The 20,930-nt window shown below is 38.2% G+C and overlaps 1 protein-coding gene across 3 annotated transcripts; it reads left to right on the top strand.

Annotated features, from left to right (window-relative positions):
* The first annotated feature begins 1,275 nt into the window (after window positions 1-1,275).
* Window positions 1,276-16,576, top strand: LOC6585872 (E3 ubiquitin-protein ligase MGRN1). Of its 3 annotated transcripts, XM_044009343.1 has the most exons (4): window positions 1,276-1,974; window positions 2,035-2,608; window positions 15,369-16,294; window positions 16,350-16,576. In XM_044009343.1, exons 1-4 carry the CDS (start codon window positions 1,368-1,370, stop codon window positions 16,517-16,519), a joined length of 2,277 nt encoding a protein of 758 aa, XP_043865278.1. In that variant the 5' UTR covers window positions 1,276-1,367; the 3' UTR covers window positions 16,520-16,576. The 3 variants fall into 3 exon arrangements, with proteins under 3 accessions (XP_043865278.1, XP_002011496.1, XP_043865280.1); XM_002011460.4 differs by having other exon boundaries at window positions 1,277-2,608; XM_044009345.1 differs by lacking the exon at window positions 2,035-2,608 and having other exon boundaries at window positions 1,281-1,379.
* Window positions 16,577-20,930: the final 4,354 nt, after the last annotated feature.

A 20,930-nucleotide genomic window follows, 5' to 3' on the forward strand; every position in this document is an offset into this window, starting at 1 on the left:
GCAAATTGTTTGCATCGTGTGTACCTAGCTTAAGAAGCAATTAAGTAAAAAATAAGTATTTATTTGTAGGTAAATTTTCGTTGGTGTTGGTGGCTGGACAGATTATCACGGAACGACGAGCTGCCTTAAAAGCTAAGCATGTGGACATGTTGTTGTAGTCCATGAAGGATCTCATTATTATTTTTACTTTTAAATATGCATTTATTTAGTTTGTTTTTGAACTTGAAAATACTTTCGATAGTACTATCGATGCTATTGAATAATTGTTGTAAAACAATCGAAACTATTGAATGTTGCAACCATCGATAGTTTTACAGCTCTAGCTTGCAGCGCACTGACTTTGACGTGCAATATTTTCACTGCTCGAACCTCCAGCGACCTAGCCGAGCAAATACGAAGTATAGTCGTCGACCAACTTAACATTTTCTGCTGTAGAAAAATTTGTTCTACATGTCTAGTCTACGTGTCCTCTGGTCAGTGCTTTTCGTTAGGTTTAGGTTAGTGGTATATATGACCAAATTTTAATAGTAAATACCATAAAAATGGCCAGTTACTAATATTATTACCCTATAATAAAGAAACTTCGTATATAATGGAATGAACTGAGATGCCTCCCGCCAAAATGTCCAATATGTCAGCAGGAATGTTTGAATTTTATCTGAGTTTTCGCCATCAGTAATGTTTATTTATGCCTATTTACTTGCACATTCAAATATAGTACATGTTGAAGCTTCATCAATAAAGGTGCCGCTCACACCTGCTATCATGTCAGAAATTTCCGGAAACATGTAATCTGCCTAAATAATCTATAGCCATCATATTCGTAATATAATGAATGAAATTAGTACAAATGTATGTTGATACGGATTGATGGGAAATTCATAAAACTTAGTAGTAAATATTTATTTTTACAAACTAAAGCCTTAGATAGTAAGGTTTAAACCGTTCTATGCAAAAGTATAAGTAGTCAAGGGATTTCAAGTCAGTAACTGCCTAAAATGCCTAAAACGACTTAGAATATAAAATTAGCAAAAACCCTTATATTGTCTGATTAATGAATCCACATATACTATATACTATACTAGTTTTAAGACAAACAACAGTGTCAAAATTGTTTGATTTTAATACAAAGTTAAGCGCGCTCTAACCATTTTCTGAAATCATGACGTCACGCTGTCAATTCAGCTGTTCGCTTTGTATACCCTACTATCACACAATCGTGTTTTTACATTTGCGAGCAAACGACTAGTATCGATAAAGAAAACATCGATGTTCCGATTTAGCATCACTACGGAAATAGTAAGTTAAGGATAAAATAGAAAACAGTGCAGGACGAAAGCTAGAAACTAATAAGCATATCTGCAGAAATGGGTAATTTTGTAAGTAGACAAAACGCAGCTGTCGAGGAAGCTGACCATATTACCAATCATGCCTATAAATATCCACCACGTATTGGAAATTTCTTCGGCACCCACTTTATAATGGGTGGTGAGCGATTTGACACGCCCCAACCAGAGTCATATTTATTTGGTGAGAATGCGGATCTTAATTTCCTGGGTAGTCGCCCCACAGCATTTCCATATCCGCCACCACAGGCTAACGAACCTACGAAAACTCTCAAGAGCCTCGTCAACATAAGAAAAGAATCTGTGCGTTTTGTGAGAGTACCAAATGAGAAAATATCAAGCTGTGCTGATGTTGAGACCTTGCAACAAAATGAAAAAAATAAGAAACTAACGGAAACTGCATCTATAGAGGAAGTGGACGGCAGCGTTCTTTGTAATATGGGTGGAGTTGATAAAGGGACAGAGATAGTGCCACCAAACTACAATGTTGAGTTTACCTTCGATTCCGACGCAAAATGTGCTATAACTATATATTACTTTTGTACAGAAGATGTGGGTTCCAGTGGCATTAAACTAACGCCACGCGATGGATATTCTCTGACATCTGATACGTACTATTACGAAAAAGGTATCAATCAATGTTTTTCACAACCTAGCCATGTATTTAACCCACACGTAATACCCGAAGATGATCTTATATACAATGCTGGTCGCGAGCAATACCCAGTTGCTATACATTGCGTCATCGAAGAAGGCAATGAAGAATGTCGTCAGTCACATACTACAATTTGCGTAATAGACCACCACCCAGAAACATGCAGTTATGTGCTACGGGCACTTAAGCAAAAAATTTTTGTGGACGGTCTATGCTACTTACTGCAAGAGATCTACGGCATTGAAAACAAAGCAGTAAACAAAACGTCCATGGATGAAGAAATTGACGATCATGGCAGTGAGTGCGTTATTTGCATGAGCGAAACCCGTGACACACTTATTTTGCCTTGTCGACATCTTTGTCTCTGTAACTCTTGTGCCGATTCTCTGCGTTACCAAGCCAATAACTGTCCCATCTGTCGAGCGCCATTTCGTGCACTCTTACAAATACGAGCCGTTCAAAAGGGAATTAGCACGCAGATGCTGCACCAGAATGCCCCAACAACAGTGTCTGGCGAGCCAACCCCTCCAGATGTTCCTCCTGGATATATACCTGTCTCACTTATAGAAGCCTTGAATGGTCCGCCACAGTATGTGTCTCGTCCCAGGTATGTGTGTGTTGTTCATGTGAGGAAATAAGCAAAAAAATTATTGAAGTAGAGCATTTTTATGAAGCACGTCTACATTCTTCCAGAGTTAACATGAAACATATTTCAAAAAAAAAAAAAAAAAAAAAAAAAAAAAACATTGAGCCCATTGAATATAGGAAATCAAGGACGGAGGCATGGCGGACCCCATTAATCAATTTGATTACCTGAGTTGCTATAGAGAGCCATTGCTCCGAGATTTCTTAAACTGCAAATGATAAGGCCGATGTCAGAGTGGCCGCGATAGGCGATGCGATAATTATCGCAGCGGTCAGCAAAGCGATGACAGAGTGATAACTATCCGCAAAGAGAGAAATTTTACTCTCAGTCGCAATGTTTTCATGAAACATGTAAGAAGGCTCCAGTCGAGAAGGCTCGACTAGGAGATACCCTGAACCCTCTAAGCTTATTTTCTACTCATTCTGCACTTCTTTTATGTACACATGCATAAACACGCATCCACACGCACGTATAATCATGCGTTGTATTGACTCTGCAGTAAGCAGCGAGTGCGCTTGGGCAGCGCTATAGTGTGGGTAATATTATGAGAATTTATTAGCTGAATAATTTCTCTTGTAGTAACACTATCTTTATGAAACTTTCAAAACGTGATCCTATAGTTAAATTGTGTATATGCAACTCTTTTTATACATTGAACCCATTTTCAACGTGAAATCAGGGTATAATGGTTTAGTTGAAATGTATGTAACAGGCAGAAGGAGGCGTGGCAGACCCCGCAAAGTATATATATTCTTGATCAAAGTGACGAGCTGAGTTGATTTGGCCCTGTCCGTCTGTCTGTCTGTCCGTATGTTCCGAAGATATAAGAGCTACACACTTGAATAGTGCCACTATAGCTAATTGTGAATCATTTTTCATTTTTTTAAATTTGTCAAATATTTAATATAATATGTAGATCATATGCTGAAAGTTTCATTAAATTCCGATAAGTCAAAAAATAATAAACAAGTAAGAAAGCTCTAGTCGAGACTGCTCGACTACGAGATCCCCTGAACCCTTGGAGCAATAGATATTTCAATAATTTTTCGCGTCTTTCAGCTTACACAAGAAACACGCACACACACACACACACACACACACACACACACACACACACACGCACACACAGGCATACATAAACACACATACATACACACACATACACACACACACACACACACACACACACAATTACATACATATACACACACAAGCATAAACACGCATGGGCGGCAGTGAGCGCTTACTATGAGAACTTAATTGCTTAATGGACGTACGATCTTCATGAAACTTTCAGATTATGATTATAACATGGATATGCATGTAATTGCCAAAGCACAAGTCTCTAGTATTTGAAATACGCTTTTTACAAAAGTGAGGGTGAGGGGGTGAATTTAAGGGTGGGGGTAAATTTTAACAAAAACCGAAATTGTATAAATTGCATATAAGCATACATTAAAAATTTTGAGACTCTAGCAATAAAGGTGTAGAAGATATAATTTTAAACCTGGTTTTCGATAGGGTTTTTTATCGATAAAAAAAAGATCGGGATGAGTTATCGATTTTTAATGATAAGCTTGATATGCGCGCTGTAATTACGGGCATTTTAAAAATCGACGCGTTCATACATATGGACAGACAGACGGACAGGGCCAAATCAACTCAGCTCGTCGCCCTGATCAAGAATATATATACTTTCTGGGGTCTGCCACGCCTCCTTCTGCCTGTTACATACATTTCTACAAAACCATTATACCATGATTTCCCATTGAAAATGGGTTCAGGGTATAAAAATAATCAAATACATCAAACATATGTATGTAACTGTGAGCAGTTCACAAGATCAACCAAATGCAAATGCTGGGCCTTAAAATTGCTACAGCCAGCAAGAGCCTCGCACACAGGCATACAAATGCTCATAGTACTGTAAGTGTGTGTGTGCATGCTCGTCGCGAAAACTTTTTCATTATGCGCGCCAACGCAGCACTCTCGACTAGAGTTTTCTTACTTGTTATACACTGAACCCATTGAAAATGGGAAATCAGGGTATAATGGTTTTGTTGTAAATGTCCTTATCCTTTATCACAAAAAATATTTTTTATCGATTAAAATCCTTATCGAAAATCAGTTTTAAAATTAAATCTCCTACATCTTTAAAGCAAGAGTCTCTAAATTTTAAATGTACAGTTTGGCAAGAAAGTGTTTACACACAGGGAAAAAATTTGAATTTTTTACTTTGAAGCGAAATAAAAGCAGTAAGAATATGCATATTCAATTTTTTAAAAATGAAAGTAGGTATATTAGACTATAAACAATTAATTCATTATAATGTTTTAACTACTTTTTAGTTAAAACTAATACTTTTTTCTGACATATTCCACTGGGATGTTTCGCCATTCCTCCAAAACAATGGATTTCAGTATATAATATACTAAGCCGTGCAAAAAAAGAGGATAGGCTTGAGTTAAAGGTTAAAGGTTAAAGTTAAAGGACGCCCTCATCTATTATCACCCAGGGCAGAGCGAATTATGCTCAGCAAAATGGACGAGAAACCAACTATTTTGACCAGGATGCTTGCCAGTGAGCTGAAGGAGGAGTGTAGCATAACCATTTCCCGGGAAAGTGTCAGAAGAGCAATACAAAAAGTAATGATCTGTCGTCCCGACTAGTCCGGAAAAAAACACTGATGTCGGCAGATCACGCTCAAAAGCGTCTAACGTTTGCTGAAATGCACGGAAATCAGCCAGATTCATATCGGGATGATGTAATATTTTGCGATGAATCCAAAATGATGGTATATTATAACAATGGTCCAACTAGAGAGTGGCGCAAGCCCCTAAAAGCCCTCGAGAAGAAAAATATAATACCGACTGTTGATTTTTGAAAGCTTTCGGTAATGGTCTGGAGGTGCATCTCAAGCAAAGCAGTTGGATATCTATGTTTTATTGAGAACACCATGGATGTTGGACAGTATTTTGACATTTTGCGCACACATTTAGTAACCAGTGCCAACAAATTTGGATTCTTTGTCAATGGCAAAACAACTATAAGGTTTTATCAAGACAATGATCCCAAACATAAGGCGCATATTGTGAGGTGCTGGCTACTTTATAACTGAAAAAATGTGTTGGATACGCAAACTAAAGGCCCGGACTTAAGCCTCATTGAGAATTTGTGGGCTTATCTGAAGAAGAGAACCGCCAAGAGGCATCCAAAGAATAAAACTGAGCTGAAAACCATTGTTTTGGAGGAATGGCGAAATATCCCAGTGGAATATGTCAGAAACGGTGGCCAAAAAAAGTATTAGTTTTAACTAAAAAGTAGTTAAAACATTATAATGAATTAATTGTTTTAGTTGTGTAAACACTTTCTTGTCAGCTGATTTTTGTTACTTCTTTTGTTTTTTGTTATTTTCTTTTGTTAATGGAAACATATTGTAATTTTTTTTACTTACTAATATAGTTTATAGTCTAATATACCTACTTTCATTTTAAAAAAATTGAATATGCATATTCTTACTGCTTATATTTCGCTTCAAAGTAAAAAATTCAAATTTTTTCCCTGTGTGTAAACACTTTCTTGCCAAACTGTATATGTATATGCATTTTATATATATATTTTTTTTATATATATATATATACATATTGGTAAAAAACGTATTTCAAATACTAGAGACTTGTGGTTTAGCATGCATGCATATCCATGATGTTATCATAATTTTAAAGTTTCATGAAGAAAGTACATCTACAAAAAAAGTTATTAAACAATTAAATTCTCATAGTAAGCGCACACTGCAGCCCATGCGTGATTAGGCGTGGGTGCTTGTGTGTGTGTGTTTCTTTTTTTATTTTTATACTAGCTGGCCCGGCAAACGTTGCATTGCCCTCTATATTATTTCTAGGTAAAAAATCGTTGAAAGCTATGTTGTTCAGGTTGGGATACACTCTGATTAATTTATTAATCGTATTTTGATTCAAGCACCTTGTGGTAAACGACATTCTTCGTTTTTTGGTCGGGTGCAAGAACAAATAATGCGGATGGTTTGCCAACACGTGAGCATGCCACGTACAATTGACCATGAGAAAAACACGCATTTTCTAGATTGAGGCCACAAATAGTCAAAGATTGGCCCTGTGACTTGTTGATCGTCATGGCGAAGGCAAGACGAAGCGGGAATTGAATTCGTTTAAATTCAAAGGGCATATCTGTTGAGATCATCGGAATCCTAGGAATAAGAACTTCCTTATCTTTAAATTTTCCTTTGAGTATCGACGCGTAATCACATTGCTCATCAGTTTTCTTATCACCAAACGCGTTCCATTGCACAGTTTTGGTTGGTTTAAATTTCTAAGCATGATAACTACCGAGCCAACCTTCAGTTGTAAATTGTGCGGTGGTAAACCAGGCACATCCAAGGAGTTCAAAAATTCAGTTGGATAATTAGTGGCTTCTTCTTCGTTTGTTACACAGTCGATAGATTTGAATGAATACAGAGTACCAACGATTTTATTTTGAATTATAAAATTTGCATTGGACCAATGCAAACTAAACGATTCAAGCTATAGTCAATGGTGCAATCATATCGAAACGCTTCTCGATTCAAATCAATCCTTGAACCATTTCTTATTGCCATTTCACGGGCTGCCTCTCTTTGAGAAGCACGAATTAAGGCCCTTCTTTGCTGGGTACTAACGCGGCGCCTTTCTCGGGCGATTTCTCGCTCTTCGTCAGATAATTGACTCGCGATATTCCGTTGCCTAATTGCATTATGGGTCCGCCGGGAAAGATTAGATCTTCTAGGACGCAGCATTTTTATTAATAGTAATACTGCCCTCGCACAAAACCATATAAAACAATCGAGAAATATAAATATAAATAATTTACACAAATTTATGTTTGAGACAAACAAATACCTGAACTTTCGAGATATTTAGCTTTTGTACGCACGCGCACAATTATTATTTATAAAGTTTAAAAGTCCAAAAATATAAAAAGCCAAAAATACACTTTTTAATAATTAACTTTTTTTTTTTAATTTTGAATTTTTTATTTATTTTTGATTAGTCAGGTTTTAATCTTTTGATTTTTTTTTAATTTTTGCAGATTTTTGATTTGAAATATTTATAAAGTTTAAAAGTCCAAAAATATAAAAAGCCAAAAATACACTTTTTAATAATGAACTTTTTTTTTTTAATTTCGAATTTTGAATTTTTTTATTTTTTGAACAGTCAGGTTTTAATCTTTTGATTTTTGCAGATTTTTGATTTGAAATATTTGTATACCCTGAAAACATTGAAAATGGGAAATCAGGGTATAATGGTTTTGTTGAAATGTATGTAACAGGCAGAAGGAGGCGTGGCAGACCCAACAAAGTATATATATTCTTGATCAGGGCGACGAGCTGAGTCGATTTGGCCCTGTCCGTCTGTCTGTCTGTCCGTCTGTCCGTATGTTTGAACGCGTCGATTTCCGAAGATATAAGAGCTAGAGACTTGAATTTTTTTTTTAAATGACCGTATATACAGCGCGGACGTCGAATTTGCTTTTAAAATTCGATAAATAATCTCGTTATGTTTTTATCGAGTAAAAACATTCATGTTCAAATCAGATGCCACTATAGCTAATTGTGAATGATTTTTCTTTTTTTTTTTAAATTTCTCAAATATTCAATATAATATGTAGATCATATGCTGAAAGTTTCATTAAATTCCGTTCAGTCAAAAATTAATAAAAAATAATCAAATATTTGGCCAATTAACAAACGCACGTGCAGCAGCTACAACAGCATCGTATGCGTGTGCCACACATACATTCAAACTTCTTCTAGAAACATTCGTTGAATCACATCAGCTGTTAGTTTCGTTTAGTTTTGGTAGGTGGCGCACCAGCAGTGAATCTATTTGAGTTTTGCCAGCGCCACTAGCAGGAGTGAGGTGGCGTGGTGTGTTAGCTGCATGACGCTCGATCGAGAAGTTGTGGTTCGAATCCCGATCGGTACAACTGATGTTAACTTTTTTAATTGTTTCAAAATATTTTTATATATTATTAAATGAGTTTGATATTTTATTTATATTTTTAAATACATCGAAATTGAATTTTCAGCCATACTAAATGGGCATTTTTATATGTTGGGTTCAGGGTAGTATCTAGTCGAGCACTCTCGACTAGAGTTTTCTTACTTGTTCTTTTTGATTTAGAAAAAAAAAATTATTTTTTTTAATAGTCTTTTTTTTTTTTTTTTTATACCCTGAACCCATTTTCAATGGGAAATCAGGGTATAATGGTTTTGTTGAAATGTATGTAACAGGCAGAAGGAGGCGTGGCAGACCCCATAAAGTATATATATTCTTGATCAGGGCGACGAGCTGAGTTGATTTGGCCCTGTCCGTCTGTCTGTCCGTCTGTCCGTCTGTCCGTCCGTCCGTCTGTCCGTCTGTCCGTCTGTCCGTATGTATGAACGCGTCGATTTCAGAAGATATAAGAGCTAGAGACTTCAAATTTTTTTTTAAATGTTCGTAATTACAGCGCGCATATCAAGTTTATCATTAAAAATCGATAACTCATCCCGATCTTTTTTTATCGATAAAAAACCTTATCGAAAACCAGTTATAAAATTATATCTTCTACACCTTTATTGCTAGAGTCTCAAAATTTTAATGTATGCCTATATGCAATTTATACAATTTCGGTTTTTGTTAAAATTTACCCCCCACCCTTAAATTCACCCCCTCACCCTCACTTTTGTAAAAAGCGTATTTCAAATACTAGAGACTTGTGCTTTGGCAATTACATGCATATCCATGTCATAATCATAATCTGAAAGTTTCATGATGATCATACGTCCACAAAAAAGTTATTAAGCAATTAAGTTCTCATAGTAAGCGCTCACTGCCGCCCATGCGTGTTTATGCTTGTGTGTGTGTATATGTATGTAATTGTTTGTGTATGTGTGTGTGTATGTGTGTATGTATGTGTGTGTATGTGTATGTTTGCCTGTGTGTGCGTGCGTGCGTGCGCGTGTGTGTGTGTGTGCGTGTTTCTTGTGTAAGCTGTAAGACGCGAAAAATTATTGAAATAGCTATTGCTCCAAGGGTTCAGGGGATCTCGTAGTCGAGTAGTCTCGACTAGAGCTTTCTTACTTGTTTTTTTTTGTGTTGAATAGTCAGGTCTGCTCGATACTTTTCTTTTTGATTTGGAAAAAAAATGACCGAAACTGTCACTGCGTTTTCAAGTATTCGTCAAATTTTTTCAGTATTTTAAAGATCTACTGACCTACTCGGGGCGGAGACAAATCCAACAAATCAAAAACCATGAAAATTGGTCCAGCACATATCAAGTTATAAGTGTTTGGACACTTTTACACAACTCTCTTTTATATATATAGATATTCGTTTATTGACAATCTTATTATATTACAAGTTGCAGGTTGTGTGGTGGCTAGGATAGCACGCGATGCTTGCGGGATGGCCGTAAAGCATTGCTTCGCAAGCACTATTCGCTACCTTAGCCTGGGACAGCTCGTCTTCTTATTCGCTCGACTCTGCGGATCTCCATCATCACTGTGGTCGCGAAGGTGCTTGTTAATTCTCAAGCTTCCTCCGATTCCAGCATGGCGTTGAACCGTCCATATACGAAAAGGATGTGGTTGGCGTCTTCCACATGCCCTCGCCCGCACCAGGGCCACTCGCCAGATTCCTCGTGACCAAAGCGCTTCAAATAACTCCGAAAGCATCCATGGCCCGAGAGGATCTGCGAAAGGTAGAAGTTAACCTCGCCGTGTTTGCGGTTAACCCATGGCTCGAGCTCCGGGATGAGCTTGTGCGTCCACCGCCCTTTAGCTGAGCTATTCCACTTTCTTTGCCATCGTGCAATGCTGTTCGCCCTGATAGCGCTGTGTCGCACAGGCGCGTGCGAATCCCGCTCCACGGCTTCGGCGACCAGGTACTCCAGTGGCACCATGCCATGACATGCCATGACAAGCGCCGCATCATCGGAGATAGTCCTGAAAGCGCAGCTGACTCTGATTGCGCTCAGTCTGTAGATCGCGCAAATGCCCCGGCTGTAGCTCGGCGTTGCCATCGCTCTTGACCATATTGGCGCGGGATAGAGGATGAAAGACCTAGTGACGCTCATTAGAAGAACACGTCGTTGCTGTTTAGGTCCCCGCGTGTTAAGAATAATTCTTGAGAGAGCTCTACAAGAATCAGCTGCCTTTTTATGCACATATTCTAAGTGCTCGCGGTAAGTTAATCTTGTGTCTAACATGACGCCATGACGCCCTCTTTGACGCGATGGTAACGCTGCCTATCCTTATATTGACAGTCTCCACTTTTTGCGACTGCTTACTAGGACGATTTCCGTCTTGTGCGCCGCTAGCTCGAGCCCAGCTCCTGTCAACCCGCTTCGTATGCGATTGATACTTTCGCTGCACATATTGTTTGTATCTTTAAGCTCCTTGCCTATGGCGACGACAGCCACATCATCAGCAAAGCCAATGGTGTGCGCACCTGTTGGTAGTTCCAAGCGCAGTACGCCGTCGATAATGATATTCCATAGGAGAGGCCCCAGGACTGAGCCTTGGGGTACTCCAGCTGACACTGTATGAGTTTAAGGACCCTCGTGTTGTATACCAGTGTTCTTCCTCTGAAGTAGCTCTTTATTATCTCCTTTAGATATTTAGGGATATTATATTGTGACAGCGCTTTCAGTAACATATCCCAACTAGCTGTGTTGAAGGCATTCTTAACGTCCAGGGTCGCGATGATGCAGTATTGCTTCGTCCCGTGCCTCCATCTGGTGCCTTGGATGGCGGAAGTTGCCAGGCCAACAACTTTTTCTAGAGCATCCGTTGTTGACCGGGCCTTCCGGAATCCAAATTAATTTGGTGATAGGCCCCCGGCGCTAGCAATAGCAGTCTCCAGTCTAGAGCAGATCAATTTCTCAAACACCTTTCCTATGGTGTCTAAGAGGCTTTAGCGCACGATTTGGGATCCCGTCCGGCCCTAGAGCTGTGTTGGTTCTAAGACCTCTGAGAGCTACTAAGATTTCTTCGTCTGTAACTAAAACAATTTGAGTGCTCATTGAGCCCTGATTAGCAGACTCGGACTCCGGGGCATGAATGGAGCTTAATCTTTCTGGAAAGAGCGTTTCCACAATCGATTTAAGCTCCAGACGATCCGTCGGCTGCACCTGTTTACCTGCGTATAGTCTTTTAACTACTGTCTTATATGCCCTGCCCCAAGGGTCATATTCGGCTGAGTCGCACAACTCTAGAAAGCATTCTCTTTTGCTTGCCCGAATGGCCTTCTTCAATGTCTTCTAGCTGCCTGGTAAGTTAATTGTTTTTCGAAAAATGTAGACGTTGATAGCTTCTTCTCGCCTCCCTCTTACACAATACGTAGGCTCTTGTTGTCGCGTGAACTGCTTGCGGCGTAACATGCTGCTATTGCAGGCACTCTGTATTTGGGCCACCAATTGGCATGTGTGTGTGTGTGTTGTGTAAGCAGAAAGATGCGAAAAATGATTGAAATAACTATTGCTCGAAGGGTTCAGGGGATCTCGTAGTCGAGCAGTCTCGACTAGAGCTCTCTTACTTGTTTCCACGGATTTCATTTAGTGGATGGATCCAGTTGCTATTTTTCATGAAAGCATTGCGACTGAGACTACAATTTGAACACTCGCAATTACTACAATTTGAATACTCGCAATGTTTCTTTCTTTGCGGATAGCTTTCACTGTCATGTCATCACTTTGCAGACCATTGCGATAAATATCACTTATAGCATCGCATTTATCGCATGAAAATGCTTTTCTGATACGTGTGTTTTTGTTGCGTTCTGAGCTTAAATATCCGTTGCTTAGTCGGTGAAGCATGTTCTTTTTCGCAATTCAAGCTTTAATAACAGTTTGATTCAAACCTATTTATATTTGTATATATGTATTTACTCTCAATTATACTTAAACTGTCAATAATCAAAAGTATTGATAGCATTGGATGGATCCCGTTGCTATTTTTCAGAAAACATTGCGACTGAGACTAAAATTTGAACACTCGCAATGACTACAATTTGAATACTCGCAATGTTTCTCTCTTTGCGAATAGCTTTCACTCTGTCATGTCATCGCTTTGCAGATCGCTGCGATAATTATCGCTTATAGCATCGCATCGCTTATCGTGGCCACTCTGACATCAGGCTTAGTGTATCACGAGAACTTTTATACCCTGAACCCATTGAAAATGGGAAATCAGGGTATAATGGTTTTGTTAAAAGTATGTAACAGGCAGAAGGCGGCGTGGCAGACCCCACAAAGTATATATATTCTTGATCAGGGCGACGAGCTGAGTCGATTTGGCCCTGTCCGTCTGTCTGTCCGTCTGTCCGTATGTATGAACGCGTCGATCTCAGAAGATATATGAGTTAGAGCTTCCAAATTTAAAATGTATACATTTAAAATTTGCATTTTATACAATTTCGGATTTTGTTAAAATTTACTCCCCACACCTATTTCCACCCCCTCACCCAAAAGTTTGTCGTATTTCATGAGATTAATGATGACCTGAGAAAGCGAGAGAGAGATTGAGAGAGAGTAGGACAAATAGCGCAAAGCTGTACTTTATATTACAACGGGACCAACGGGACGTTAGCAGCGCACTGTTTTTGAAATGCACTGCCCGAGCCTCCAGCGACCGACCCGACCAATTACAAAGTGTAGTGGTCCGCCAACTTAACATTTTTTGCTGTAAACAAGTAAGAACGTTGCAGTCGGGCGATACCGATTGCAGAATACTCATTCACAGCCCAAACACTGTCAACCAGAGTATATAGTGCAATTTTCAAGTCTAGTGCGCAACAAAAAACAGGGCATGATCCCATTAAAATTGGAAAATCATCTATAGCTATTGCTATCATCATTGAATCATTGCAGCTAGGATTTTCAAATTACATACTATATCATTTATACAATTTTGATTTTGATTATATATTTATATCCATATTTTGGATACCGACTTCAAGCTAGCAGCAGATCAGCGCGATTTTCCTATACATGTGCACACACTCATGGTCTATTCTATGCATACCGAGAGAAGCGCGCCTTTTAGCACATTCTTAGAATTTCGATTGATTTCTGGATTTTCTAGTCGTTACTGTAGTTTTTTCGGATGACGCTCTGCTATTAAGTTATTCTATTTTAGCCTCTTCGATGATATTTTTTTTTTTCATACATATTTCGTTTTTTATAAAATAGATATTTTATTGGGAAGGTGCGAGCTTGAATGAATGGCAATTAATACTTTTCTCTTTCTTAGTCGATTAATTTTATAAGTTTAAATTTGTTTCTTCTTAAATAGCCCTCAAATACATATACGCAAATATATACATATGTATATATGTATGTAAGTCTGCACGCATAGCATCAAGCATTCCAGCCAGACATAAATGCGTACTCTAGCATATTCTAAGAATCTCGTTGCGATTGATTTGTCTTTGCATTGTTTTTGAATTTCCAGCCAGCTACACTGGCTTTTCTTTGTTATATGGCGTCATAACAATAATGTGATTTCGTTTTAACTATTGTTGTTCGAAACGAAGCGGTGGTGCTGTAGGCAGAAGTGCCGGCGATCTTTATTTTAGTTATTTTGACAAACATGCTATTTGGCATGGGTGCGAGTTCAAATCCCACGGAAAACTCTTTTTGTAAATGGCAAATTTATGTTATTTTAGCTTCTTTTATATATATATTGAATTTCATAAAAATGTTTCTTTCCGTATTATGAATATTTATTAGGCCTATTTATATGTACAAATACATACATAGATAGCTGACGCATATATGCCAAATTTGAATTCTTACGCTCAAAAAAAGTGAAAATTACATGGTATTTTTCGATATGCCACGCCCCTAAAGAGGCGTTAAAATTATTTTTGGGGCATCGATAGAGGAGGCTACCAGTAATTCAACTATCCAAATTTAAAGTTTCTAGCTCTTAAACTGTAGGAGATATAAACTTTTGCGGTTTGCCATGCCCCCCATGGGCGGACATATATCTACCATAGCTCGTTGGACGTGGGTGGTCAACCCGCGTATATATACAAAATTTCAGGTCTCTAGCATCAATAGTGCTTAAAATATAGCACTCTTCAACAAACTTGATTTCTGGTATTTTGGAAAATGCATTTTCCGATTTGCCACGCCTAGTGCCACGCCCTAGTGGGCGGATCAGGAAAATTTTAACACTTTATAAATCGGATATACACGAGTATGTGTTCCAAATTTCAAGTCTCTAGCTTCAGTAACGCCGAAATAGATTGCGTTCAGACGTACAGACGGACGGACAGCAAGACGGACAAAACCAATATACTAATGAGTATAAAAATTTGTTTTGCGTGTCCGGTCTATGTGTTGTCTGGTTAGTGGCGTAATTGAGTTCATATGGAGGACATGTGGATGTGTGTGACGAATACATAGATTTTGGATACTAGAGCTTTGTTAATATTAACGATCGCCGCTTGCTATAGTGAAATTTAGGAGTAAAATAGTGGTCGGTTCCGGTTCAAAAAAACATATTTTTTATGTGGTCCACTTTTGTGTTCGAGCTAACAAAACCACTGTATATTTCCATTTTCAACGTTTTATTCCTATCTTAATGTATGATATGTGTATATACAAATACATATTTAAGCTACGACTAATCCATTTTTATTTTTAAATATTTCTATAGAAAAAGTGATCACGATATTATGGACAGTATTTCGATGGCCGCTTCAACGTTGACAAGTGAAGACATAAAATCCGGTTCGCCTATTAAATCAGGTAGCCAACGCCGGCCAAAGAGCAAAAAGAATGTTTCTACGTGCACCACCACCAATGAAGTGGGTACGCTTACTAACACTACTGGAGATAGCTCCATTCTTTCAGTGATGGAAATAGAAAGTAATTCAAAAAAATCTCCGACTACCTGCCCTTCTCCCAAGACACTTCGTTCATCTTCTGAGAAACAGGATGTGCATATAATCAACGAACGCAATGGTCTAAATTACCAGAAGAGTAACGCTGCCATGCAGGATGAAGATGAAGATAGTGAGAGCGAAAAGCTGTCACCATTATTATCGTCAGAGACACATAGCAAGAATAGTTCAAATAAGTCGGTGAAGCTAGTATTGGATAGTCTCGACAATAGTGATAACGAGGATATGGTAACAAACGACCCTGTTAATGATACCGCAATCAGCGTTAATATTGATGGTGATGATGATATTTCGACGAAGCACAATGTACATGGGTTCGATCGTACCGATGCTAATGGGCCACTGAAAGATCCAGGTCTATTGGCAACCAACTTGAGTGCTGAGGATTCTGATTACTATACACCTGATGACATTCAAAGCAATATACTTAGTCCGTTGTATTCTTCAGAGCGAGTAAAGAGCGGTGATTCCTTGTGTTGTAGCTGCGCTGCTTTGAATCATGGTAATTGCGATATGAATATACTTAATGCTACTGGGATAGGTTTCAACGCAATGGTGAAAATAAATCAAAATCTAAAAAAAAAATCTACTTCCGCGGGTAATATTGTTGGCCCTAAATCTGTAGCTCCTGCTAGTACTGGAGTTGATTTAAAGAGCAATAATATAAGCTCACTTCCTGGTAAGCTATTAAAACATGTCTACCCATATATCTAAAATACAGTATAAATTTACAGATATGTTGGACAGCCCGATAAGTGGTAATTCAGCATCTACGCGAAGCTCTAGTGACAGCTACTCATCGAGCTCATCAACCAAGCAGTTGCTTAGCTCTAATACAACCACAGCAGCTGCTAATATTATTGTCGATGATAAAAGTTCACTGCAGAATGCAGTTAATGTTTAAATATATATAATATACATAAAAAAAATAAAGTCCTTAGTCTCGGTTCAAGAGCATTAATTATTTGTATTATTGCTTAACACCATTATTTAAAACAACAATGAAGGTACCATAATATAGTTATAAAAATACATTTTATATTGGCCATTTTTTATTTTAATGGAAACGAAACCAGTTATTGAGGATTTATAATGAAAATTGTTGTCGATCACATTTGTCTTCCCTATAAACTAAGCCAAAATAAATAAGAAGGTTACACTCGGGCGTTACCAACTGCAGAATACTCAGTCACATCCCATAAGGAATTTAGTAGCTAGCAACAAAACCATTATACCTTGATTTCCCATTTTCAATGGGTTCAGGGTATATAAATAGAGCATAGAGGCATTTAAAATGAAATGTTGACCATTTTGGTTGAGCGCATGAAGCGAAATGATTGTGCTTTCGTATATTTTCGTAGCCCAAACCTAAAAGTGAGGAGCTGAGTAAATACGAAGTTGTCTGGGGTGCTAACGCTCGAAAAAAAAAATGTGCAAAATGATTTACACTACTTGTCCGGTCTATGCGTTCTATGGTTAGTGGTTCAAGTCAGATGCCAGTATAGCTAATTGTGAATGATTTTTCATTTTTTTAAATTTGTCAAATATTCAATAATAGAATATGTAGAATATGTATTCAATAGAGTCATAAGCTGAAAGTTTCATTAAATTTCGTTAAGTCAATCGACGTAAAAAATGTTAATGTTAATGTTTTGCCAATTAACAAACGCACTGCAGCAGCTACAACAGTTTTCCTATACGTGTTCATTCTTAGAATCACATCAGCAGTTGGTTTGGTTTAGTTTTGCTAGATGGCGCTGCATCAGTGAATCTATTTCAGTTTTGCATCACAATTTCAACAAGTAAGACGGCTCCAGTCGAGACTGATCGACTGGGAGATACCCTGAACCCTCCAAGCTGATATTCTACTCATTCTGAATTTCTTTTATGCAAGCATGAATACACACTCATCCACACGCACGTGTAATCATGCGCTCTGCTGACTGCGCTTGGGCTACGCTGCAGTGTGGGCAATATTATGAGAATTTATTAGTTGAATAATTTATCTTTTGGTAGGAGTTTCATTATGAAACTTTCAGAGCGTGATCATACAAATGTTAAAATGTGTCTCTAGTACTTGAAATACGGTTTTAAGAATTGGGGGCGAAGGGGTCGTGGTATCCAAAATCTGTAAACTCTTCATATTTATCTAAAGTATATACACAGTGAATCTGAAGTCTCTAGGTCTAAAAGTGTTCAAATTAGGCTGAAAAAAATCGATTTTTCGATTATTCTCGATAAAAAAGTTATCGGATGAGTTATCCAAAAAATAAGATAAACTTGTACTGCATGCCAAATTTCAGCTAGTAGCTCTAGCTCATATATCTTCTGAGATCGGCTTGCTCATACGGACGGACGGACGGATGGACGGACAGACGGAAAGAATATATGTATATACTTTATAGGATCTGCGGTGATTCCTTCTGCCTGTTACATACTTTTCAAAAAACCATTTCCAATTTTCAATGGGTTCAGGGTATAACAAGTAAGAAAACTCTAGTTGAGAGTGGTCGACTAGATACTACCCTGAACCCAACAAATAAAAATGCCCATTTAGTATGTCTGAAATTTCAATTTCGATGTATTTAAAAATATAAATTAAATAGAAAGAAACTCATTTAATTAAATATATAAATATTTTGAAACAATACTGAAATCGACGCGTTCAAACATACGGACAGGCGGACAGGGCCAAATCAACTCAGCTCGTCGCCCTGATCAAGAATATACATACAAAATTTGTGGGGTCTGTCACGCCTCCTTCTGCCTGTTACATACATTTCAACAAAACCATTATACCCTGATTTCCAATTTTCAATGGGTTCTGTGTATAAAAATAAAAATAATAACAATAATAAGTAAAATTAAAATATGATTAAATAATAAGCAATGAGACAGAAGTTTTTGAAGAAACAATTTTTTTTTTTAAATCTTCTTCTTTGCCGGTATTGCGCGAGTTACGTCTAGGGCCTTATAGGCAAGCTCTCGACTATTTTGCAGCGGCGACACAGATAGAGAAGCTACCAAGAAGAAGACAGTTCTTAGAATTCTGCCAGCCGCGACGCAGGTAGCAAAACGACAGAGGCAAGAAGTGCAAAAGCAGACCTTGCAGGCAGATCTATTTTTGACAATCAGCCGACAAGTTAAATAAAAACAGAGCTAATCAACTTTAAATAAAAAAGTCCATTAATCGAAGAGACTAGATACCATAACTCGCGCAAATAAAAATAATAAAAAAATAAAGTTAATACAAAACAAGTAAGAAAACTCTAGTCGAGAGTGCTCGACTAGATACTACCCTGAACCCAACAAATGAAAATGCCCATTTAGTATGTCTGAAATTTCAATTTCGATGTATTTAAAAATATAAATGAAATTCAAAACTCATTTAATAAAATATAAAAATATTTTGAAACAATTAAAAAAACTATCATCAATTGCACCGCTCGGGTTTCGAACCCGCGACTTCTCGATCGAGCGTCACGCCGCTACTCACTACACCACCTCACTTTTGGAAGCTGGGCTTTCTAAACTCAAATAGATTCACTGCTGCTGCGCCATCTACCAAAACTAAACCAAACTAACAGCTGATGTGATTCAAAGAATGTTGTAGAAGAAGTTTGAATGTATGTGTGCACACGTATACGATGCTGTTGTAGCTGCTGCACGTGCGTTTGTTAAATGGCCAAATATTTGATTATTTTTAAATAATTTTTAACTTAACGGAATTTAATGAAACTTTCAGCATATGATCTACATATTATATTAAATATTTGACAAATTAAAAAAAAATGAAGTCATTTACAATTAGCTATGCTGGCATCTGACTTGAACTTGAATGTTTTTATTCGATTAAAACATAACGGGATGATATATCGAATTTGAAACTCGACATCCGCGCTGTGTATACGGTCATTTAAAAAAAATTCAAGTCTCTAGCTCTTATATCTTCGGAAATCGGCGCGTTCAAGCATACGGACAGACCGACAGACCGACAGACGGACAGACGGACAGACAGACAGACGGGCAGGGCCAAATCAATTCAGCTCGTCGCCCTGATCAAGAATATATATACTTTGTGGGGTCTGCCACACCTCCTTCTGCATGTTACATACATTTCAACAAAACCACTTATCAAGCAGTTGCAATAATTCGCAACAAAGTCAGAGGACCAGCAGACGCTAAACTTCAAGGCCATTATTGCCAGGTTAGACTTCACATTCTCTGACAAAACGCCTGTGCATGTGATTCAGCAATAGTTAAGCAAGCTTAGGCAAGGCGATCTATCGTTGCTCAAATACTACGATGAGATCGAGAAAAAGTTAAGTTAACAGCGGCTATCCTGAATAGCAAATTCAGGAATGACGCCCTACACACCTTCATTTCGGGACTTAGAAATTCACAGAGGTGGGCCAGCACAACCCAAAGAACTTCCTTCGGCTCTAGCTTTAGCTCAAGAAGCTGAATCGAGTAATGAGAGAGGCATTTTTGCAGCTAACTTTGCAAAATACTCGGAGGAAAAGCCTCAAAAGCCAAATAGCCAAAAGACCTAGAACTGGCGTCAAGGTGGTCAGCAAGAGAATGATGGTTCTTATCAAAAGAAGAACCCTCATTTTCAGACAAACACAAATTCAAATCAACAGAAGCCAAGCAGTTCTAAGCAGCGCTTCAACTCTCGAAAAGCACAGAACCGCAGACCTGAACCAATGGAAGTTGATTCTTCCTCGTGTTTTAGGCAACTCACTCAAGGCTATAAAAACACTCCAGACCAATCCATGAGAACGCAACAAAACGTTAATCATTTGCCCCAACAAGACAATACTGAAGACTACGGGTCCTATTCACAACGTGAGGCAGAGGCACTGGAGGACGACTTGTCAGGAGCAGGAAGCTGCAATTTTTTATGGGGAAACTCCCTGCTCCCGTACATAGAGCGTACGATAGCAGGGCGCACTATTAGGCTTTTAATCGACACAGGAGCGTCCAAAAATTATTTATTTATTTATTAAACCCCTTCCTGAACTGGCATATTGGGTGCCAGTCAACAACCCATTCCAGGCCAATCCATGGACACACATAAATCCAGCACTATTATCGTAGTGAGAAGAGAGAAAACGTTTTGTGCCGACTGTAAGCGAATATATCCGGTGATACCGAAGTGAAATAGTAAAGGGTAAAGGGTAAAATATCGGGAGTAGTTATCGATATATAAAGAAAAACTTGATATGCGCGTGATATACACGGACCTAGGAAAAAAAATTTCTCTAGCTCTTATATCTTCTGAAATCGACGCGTTCATACATACGAACGGACGG

Source organism: Drosophila mojavensis, unplaced genomic scaffold (assembly GCF_018153725.1).
Source record: "Drosophila mojavensis isolate 15081-1352.22 unplaced genomic scaffold, ASM1815372v1 contig_72, whole genome shotgun sequence".
In the NCBI taxonomy this organism is placed as follows: Eukaryota; Metazoa; Arthropoda; class Insecta; order Diptera; family Drosophilidae; genus Drosophila; species Drosophila mojavensis.

Excerpts from the sequence above, each read along its gene's own strand:
- LOC6585872 (XM_002011460.4), top strand. The coding sequence starts at position 1,368 with ATGGGTAATTTTGTAAGTAGACAAAACGCAGCTGTCGAGGAAGCTGAC. Across the intron at positions 2,609-15,368 it reads CAGTATGTGTCTCGTCCCAG|AAAAAGTGATCACGATATTA; the intron begins GTATGTGTGTGT and ends ATATTTCTATAG. Across the intron at positions 16,295-16,349 it reads TAATATAAGCTCACTTCCTG|ATATGTTGGACAGCCCGATA; the intron begins GTAAGCTATTAA and ends ATAAATTTACAG.